This window comes from Branchiostoma belcheri, unplaced genomic scaffold (genome assembly GCF_001625305.1).
Source record: "Branchiostoma belcheri isolate BF01 breed outbred unplaced genomic scaffold, Haploidv18h27 scaffold14, whole genome shotgun sequence".
NCBI classification, from domain to species: domain Eukaryota; kingdom Metazoa; phylum Chordata; class Leptocardii; order Amphioxiformes; family Branchiostomatidae; genus Branchiostoma; species Branchiostoma belcheri.
The window spans coordinates 3690444-3699011 of NW_017802824.1; the positions used below are offsets into that span (position 1 = coordinate 3690444).

The window sequence follows — 8568 nt, forward strand, 5'->3', positions numbered from 1 at the left end:
AGGCAGTATAATAAAGAAAAATGTTGTGTCACGTCAGCTTGTGAATACTTTAGATTTGTGTCAATACAACAGAACACATGTTATTTGTAATGTACGTCTCGACAGTTAAGTATTCTATATCGCTATTATATAGACATAGTTAAATGAGAATTGTAGTGTGATCGTATGTGAACGGTTCTTGTGTTACTAGATATCATTAAAATGTCGCCAATAACAGGTTTAGGCATTACTGTAACAGCAGTGTACGTTTGATGTAAGAGGAATCTTGTATCGTGTCTTACAACTAATCAAATGCATTACAGTTTGGTGCTATTATTATATGAACATTGCTAATACTAAAAGTGCATTTCAATCGTGTCTCGTGCAATAATAATGATACTAATAATGTTTCAATGGCTTCCAATACATGTTCCATTGAAAAAAATACATTTGGAATCGCATGCTATTTCGAAGACTTCTGTCATTCCTTTATCAATTTCAAAGGTCAAGTAGGAAAAAATTAAATGCAGGTTCTTTAAAACAAATTCACTAAGGGCACAGTTCCTCGGAAAATCATCGATGCATTAATCAGCTAGTCGCAAGAGGTCACAGCTCTAATCTATGCATTCTGTACATCCGTGTGTTGCTTTTAGTTGTTGTCTTCTAGTTTGAAAGGGATTACGTATACGCGTATGTCTAGAAAAACAAATAGGTACTGACCAACCACGCAATACGTATACTGCATAACTTGTAACAGTTCGTTATGTACCATGACTGCAGTTTTTCCAGAGATCGCTTGTGTCCTCACCGCCAGCGATTGTTATGGTTTTCGTTATGGAGGAAAATAGCATTTACATGGGGTCACCTTTCAATAAATAATCGGTTGAAATGTTTTCTTCCTACGCAAATAGTGTTCATCAAAGTTTCCCAAGCAAATCTTTAATTTCGATATTAAAAAAAAACAAGCAAAAGCAATCAACTATTAGCTTAAGTCATCAACTTATCGATGGAAATAGTCATCAACTAATCGATGGCAGCATCTAAGGAAAACTGATTTGCATTTTGTTAATTGTCTGTGTACATGCAGAGGTTTTCAATTCCTCTTGCAGACAAATTTGCATCCCTCTGCAAGTTCATGATCTCATTGTCCCGGGAAGTTGTGCACCAAATCATTACTAAGTGACTTAGGCTATGCATTATGGATGACATAATGTAATTGGAACACATTGCCAGGATTCTTCCAGCCGAACTAATGTGTTCAGCTTTCCCCGAGGGCCATAGAAGGCTTTCATTTAGGGCCTGGGTCTATGGGTGTGCGCGCACTGATACACACTGAATCAGACTGTAAACCGTCATATGAGGCACACCCTAGCCTTTTGGGGGCCATCTGGGTACGCGTATGAGCCAATTTCCCGAGTCCTTGTAACGTTGGTGACTGCGCCATTGGATCTGCTGTATCTCGACGTAGCAAGATGGCACCATGTGTGGACATTCGTCTTCTTTGCTTTACCGTTTTATTCACTCTCCATTCACAAGGTACGTGTTGTTGATCATTATATACGATAACAACTACAGTTAATCTTAATCACCAAGCTCTACCGGTTTGAGAAACATGTTGACTATCGCACAGTTATGCAAGAGGAGGTAATTGATGTACGATCGCCAAAATAGATGTCTCGGACATTGGCCTCAAGCTATCGCCAATTACTGGACCATGAATATTGGCCTACTGTCTGAGATAGAGGAAGGGTAAGTGAAATACCATTGTAGCCAGTGTGAAGATCACAACCTGTCCTTTATTTTACTTACTTCATTTTCAGTTACTTTAGCGGATTTACAATGGATACAAAATATCTTTTTTAAGGAGAAAATGTGCCGTATGTAATATACATGTTTTTTTTTTACAGTCACCCTCCTTGAATTTAATTACAAAGTAAATCTGTTTTTTATATTCACTTCCTGGTGATCCATCATATTGTAGTTTGATGCATTACCCCAATGGGCGATGGTTATCATTTGTTGTGACATCTACAACATCTTTGTACCCATTCCGATTCCTCCTACTTGTTTCATAATAAGAGAGGTCGTGGTTTCAAGGACGTGATTAGGATTCCTATACTGTTTGAAAACAGGTGGGGGAGGACTTTAGTATGTCGTCTCCACATTAGTCCATGATGGCATGCATGGTGTTTGCATGCCTGGAAATCGCTTGACTTTGAAACTATACGTACTACTAATCAAAGAGTCACGGAGGTTTATCTATAAATTAATTTGAGATCAATTTAAATGCAGATTTGGTTGTTTCGCAGTAAATGGTGCCAGCTATGAGGAGGTTCCCATGCCAGCCGCTGTTCTCCTAGGCCGCACAACCACACTCCAGTGCAGTTTTAGTGCCCTGTCGCCAGAGGACATGGTTACATGGGCAGGACCCCCTGGTTTCAGACCCATATCTATCGGCCAGAGAGTGGGACAAGGTTATAAGCGTCACAAGGTCGTATTGTTATATATTGATGGCAAATTACTTGTTATTGCAACGATTAGTTATTCTAGCACTTTTTTTCGGAAACATGTCAAAGTACTAGTAACGTGTCAAAGTAAGCCATGGGTTGGGTATTTTGTTGAGTCTATCACCTCCTATTACATGTTTTTTGTGCAGTTGGTTGGGGACACACAAAAGGGAGAGTATCATTTACAAATACAAGATGTCAAGATGGAGGATGAAGGCATATACAGATGTGCTAATCTTGACCTGACTCCAAAAGAAGCCAAGCTTACTGTTGTTGGTAAGATGATGTAATGTACTTGATTTTTTTCATAAAAAATTAATTTGCCAACCTGTTCAGCTCTAGTATCACATACCACTCTTAAATTTAAAGATATATATATTTTTTAAATGTATATGATATACCACCTTCAGTTCCAGTTCCCCGTCACCCTCTACTGAGAGGTCTGGAGGTTCCAAGTAAGGTGGGACAAGAACTTGCTTTGAGGTGTCTATCTTCTGGAGGGCACCCGCTACCAGAGCTGACGTGGTACAACGGTACACAGGCTTTTACTGGTGAACAAGTGAGACGGCAGGAGCGCGAAGGTCAAGTTGAAACTGAACTGGTTATTCCACAGGTGACCAAATGGGACAACGGCATGAACCTGACATGCAAAGCCAGTCAGCCATTCCCAGAGATCACGTCTGTGCAAGAGTCCTGGAGTATATTACAAGTTCATTGTAAGTGTGTAAGAATGACTTATTTGATCGGGTATCATAATCTTTCTAAATTACTTATGTTACAACGAAAAGGAAGGCAAGGCGCATACATTCCTAGTTTCCATAGGAGGGCCCTAAGCCACAAATACTAACAAATGTATATGGCTGTCGATGATCGTTAAATCTGATGCGCCCAAATGATAATACAATATTGATTGCTGTGCTTACATTTTGCAGATGCTCCAATGGTATCAGTTCCTATTACAGCGGTGTCTGTCGTGGAGGGAGAGGCAGCATTCTTAACCTGCCTAGTCGATGGCAGCCCTCCTGCGAGCATCAGCTGGATAAAACTTGGCCATCACATGCCGCTTGTGCAAGATGTTAGGTGCAAAACTTGTGTTTCAATTTAGATGTATTTGCTTCAATACAATTACACCATAGGTATTCCCATTATCTCTACTAAGTTTCACACTCTACAGGATCTAGGAGATTATGTCAACTAAACATTAACGCTTCAAGAAGTTAAACCTGCCTTACGAGGGGATGTGTTAGAAAGAAATATGTCGAGTTGTCACATTTTTTCAAAGTTGAGAGCAATCCTTATACGTTGAGAGCAATCCTTATAAGTATAACAATATTGTTTTCTATCCCAAGGAAGCAGACGCTTCGCATCAGGAATACAACTCGTCTTGATGCTGGTATTTATCAGTGTTCAGCGGAGAATGGTATCTTACCCATAGGTGTGGGTACCGTCACTTTGAACGTTCTCTGTAAGTCTTCTGTATTCCATCATTATAATTTAAAAAGCATCTTTCGAAGGTCTCACGAAGAAAAGATCGATAGCGACAAGCGATACACAATAGTCGCAAGCAGCATAAACCTGGTTAGTGCGAAGATAGAACTAAGACATCCATTCATTGCAATTTAGATGATCAAATAACGTCTTTAGATTTATATGAAGTTTTATTTCAAGTTCTAGTCAAAACTGTATTACCTATGCTTTTTCGTGGTTATCGTCATTAATAAATCCATAAATTACAGACCCTCCTTTGATAAATCCATCCATGGAGAAGAAAGTTACTGTTCAACAAGGCAATGATGGGTTTTTACTGGAGTGTCTGGCGGACGGAAATCCAGAACCACGAGTAAGGTGGCGGCGGAAGGATACAAATTTATATTGGGAAAATCCGCTACGGTTCCGTCGGGTGAGCTACGAGGTGGAGGGGACGTATCAATGTGTGGCCACAAGCGATGGGTTTCCTCTGCAGGCCAAAGACACCTTCATCGATGTAGTTGGTTAGTTTCTAATTACTATATAGATGAAAAAATGTCATGACATAATACGTGTATCCTTACTATTTTGTTAATGTTGCGTGTTAGAAGCACAAAGGTCTACCATCATTGAAAAATATGCCAGTTTATCGACATAATTCAAGTGATGATTGGAAATGTTGCTATCAGTAGAATACATTTTCTCAAATACCTTCTCTATAGGAAAACCCTTGATGCAAAGGAAAACGGGCACATCGACCGTATCTGCCGCTGTTGGAGAAGCAGTTCGCATGAGTTGCACTGTTACAGCCGACCCACTGCCATCTAAAATGGACTGGGTATGGCGTAATGATGACGGAGTAGAGAAGGAATTGCCGGCGAGTGTCAACAGTAAAATAGTTATCACTGAAGAGGGCCAGGGGATGACATCGGTACTGACCATACCTGATGCTACTGTACAGAACAGCGGGAACTACATCTGCACGGCATCGAACGTCTTCGGGTCTGTCAGACGCAACATTCGTCTCGACATTTCAGGTGAAGCAGGCTTCTCACAAAAATGATCTTGCGATAGTTATGTGTTTTTATTAATGAGGTACCTTGCAGGGCAACGGGTTTTGCAGTAATGATAGAATCTTATTTCCGATGTTATGCAAGTACTACTAGTATTCGATAGATACGTACTTCTTTTCTTTTTTTCTAACAGGGTCCTGGCCTTTGGAGATCATCATACCTTCTATTACTGCTGGTACCATTTTGCTACTGACAACTGCAGCTGTTATGGTGATCTTTGCAAAGAGACGGGGCTGGATATGTAAGTCTTACATTGAAGGTAAGTCCTGTACATTCGGAAGGCTGAATTTTGCAATACGCACGTATCTTAATTAATGAAAAGACGTTTTTGTAACTTTTTGACAATGAAAAGACGTTAGTGACTAAATATCATATCCGAGCATATAATATTTTCAGAACCTTTCCGAGTCCCAGTCTCTCGCCCGATGCCCCCTGTGCCGAAGTACATGTACAAGACCGGTACCATTGACTCCGGTGTGGAGGACCTACAGGAGCTACGGGAGATGTACGGTACTCTCAAACCTCGTCCTCCGCCACGGATGGACACGGGATGGACATCGGCAGGACTTCCAAACGGAGGTATATAATTGGCAAATTCTGGAGTTTTATTTCTCACATTTTAAGCCAAGAGGACTAATGATATATGACATACAAGGGACACAATGATATTAAGGCACATCTTTTGTTTTTCCAAACGATTGTTTGTTTACAGAATCTTAATGGGAAAAGGGTGTATATATATTTTGTTTTACTCAGGGTTAGTGCACTCGACCTCCCTCCCTCCTTACCCCACAGAGGAATGGTCTCGTCGGTACGGGTCTGCTGATTTGGATGGTTCACCTGTTACAGTTCAGGTACATGTAGGTCATTATTACAATGACAAATGTGAGTAGAATCAGCTTGCCGTGTCAAGGTTTGCCTAACTCGCTACAACTCGAAAAATCCACCAAAGGAAATATTCTGATATATTAAACAGCGCCTTATGCTATGCAATATTAAAAATTAACATCAGCTGGCAAATATGGATTTCGTTGCTCCCCAATTGTACGCCATGTTTATTCATGAATTAACAATCATGACTACTTTCTCCTCTCTAGTCTGTTGCCGTTGGCTCCGTGGCATCTGAAGTTTACGAGTAAACGTTGATAACGGAGTAACTCTGCATCTGTTTATTATTATCACTAAGTACAACGGCTGACGGTGGATGCTCTTGGATGTCCAAACGTTGCCGAAATGTTGAATTCGACTATGTATCTGACCACAGTCTGATACCTTTTCCGCTACTGTGATCTAGTTGAATTTTACTTATAGCAGAGGACGACTATATTAGCCTGTCAGTTTGATGCTTGCCTAACTCGAAGTTGACATTGAAATTGCAATAATGTGATGTTTGGTGTCTACCTGTGATTGTAAACTATTAACCAAAAATATAGCCTATCAATACACGTGACACGTGTATAAGCTTTACGTGCATCTTTTAATATACACATATATAGCAGAAGTTTATAACGTTACGTGGTGTATGATTCACCAAATATCAGCAAAACGTACTGTATGTTTCAAGGATTATACAACTAATCTTTAATCAATGTACCGTAAGAGTATAGTTAAGTAATGCTAGCCTATCTGCATATATATCTAGATATGTGATGTCATGCCGTTCCATTCATGTCATTTTACCTGTATACGTATGTGCAGTCATGAATCTTGAGTAACACTGTATTTAAGCAAATATTAGATAACCACAACCTTTCTAACAGTCGTATTTCCTATCTTTTCTACTTGCATGCCATCGTTAAGTCTGATGGAAATATGTAAAAGCAAGGGTCTGAACACAATTGTCACTTTTATGTATTGTCAAATGCAGTGGAACTAACACAATAAAAAATACCAGTTACTGGTCAAAGTTAATTACCTCATGACTATTAATATTGCAAAGAGCAAAGAGCATGATAAAATGACCTCAAGGATTTATACTCCAACGTACTCATGAGGTTCCCAACACCAAAGGTGCATTAGTAACCTCCTTCCCAATAACTGCATACAGAATAGTTAGACCTACACCTTAATGTATATGAAGATGATAAGGTAAACTCACTATCCTTCTAGAACATTTTGAATCGTGGGAAAATACAAAATACCGTCCACTGCCCTCGCATGAATACCTTGCGATTTTGTCATGTTATTATGCCTACCAACAGACACCAGTACTGCAAAACCTAATTCAAACAAACTTAGTTAATTCCGTATTGGTCCTCAGCCCTACCACATACAAGTGCATCCTCTAACTAAGGCTGCAGTAATAACAAAGTCCGCAAGTGTCCTCGTTGCATATAACTGTCTTAAAATAAAGGTAGCTGCTAAAATACCTTATTAAGGTAGCTGCTAAAAACAGTATTTCTATCACCTTATCTGGCGGTGACGAGCCACAAATGTCTTGTGGATTATCAAATCATTCAATAACACGTTACAAAAGTATATATAGCTAAGAAATGCACGTTATTAAGGTCCAAAACAAACTTGGCATGTACTGTATTCTCTATATTTTGTGATAAGCTATCAATGCCATCATCCAAACAAGCATTACGTCATTAACTAAGAAAGGATTTTTAGTGTACACGCAGACAAATTTTCAGCCTTCTGCAAGTTCATGATCTCACTGTCCCTGGAAGTTGTGCACCAAATCATTACTAAGTGACTTAGGCTATGCATTATGGATGACATAATGTAATTGGAACACATTACTTGGATTCCTCCAGCCGAACTAATGTGTTCAGCTTTCCCCGAGGGCCGTAGACGGCTTTCATTTAGGGCCTGGGTCTATGGGTGTGCGCGCACTGATACACACTGAATCAGACTGTAAACCGCCATATGGGACACACCCCAGCATTTTTCGGGCCATTTGGAGCTATCTGGGTACACGTATGAGCCAATTTCTCAAGTCCTCGTAACGTTGGTGGCTTTACCATTGGATCTGCTGTATCTCTAAGTAGCAAGATGGCTTCATGTGTGTTCGTCTTCTTTGCTTCACCGTTTTATTCACTCTCCATTCACAAGGTACGTGTTGTTGATCATTATATGCGATAACAACTACAGTTCATCTCAATCACCTAATTCTACTGGTTTGAGAAACGTGTTAAGTATCGCAGTGTTATGCAAGAGGAGGTAATTGATGTGCGATCGCCAAAATAGATGTCTCGGACATTGACCTCTAGCTATCGCCAATTACTGGACCATAAATATTGGCCTACTGTCTGAGATAGACTGAGTGCACATGAAATAGCATTGTGGCCAGTGTGAATCTCACAATATGACCTTTACTTATTCATTCTCGATTACCTATAGCGGATTTACAATGCATACTATGCATCGTTTTTTGCGAGAAAAAAGAAGGAAATGTGCTGTATAGTATTTTAGTTAATTTTGTTTAAGGTACACACTCCTTGTAATTTAATTAACAAAGTAAAGACAAGCATGCGTCACCTACCTGCTTTTATATTCACTTCCTGGAGATCCATCATGCTGTGTTTTGATGCATTACC

The 8568-nt window shown here is 39.8% G+C and overlaps 1 protein-coding gene across 1 annotated transcript in view; it reads left to right on the forward strand.

Moving 5' to 3' along the window:
- LOC109464563 (hemicentin-2-like) overlaps window positions 1–5016 on the forward strand; it is a 9253-nt gene extending 4237 nt beyond the window's left edge. The window contains 6 exon segments of the mRNA XM_019761568.1: window positions 2289–2470; window positions 2636–2762; window positions 2897–3164; window positions 3836–3951; window positions 4223–4477; window positions 4676–5016. Coding sequence (XP_019617127.1) covers window positions 2289–2470; window positions 2636–2762; window positions 2897–3164; window positions 3836–3951; window positions 4223–4477; window positions 4676–5016 — 1289 coding nt within the window.
- Window positions 5017–8568: the final 3552 nt, after the last annotated feature.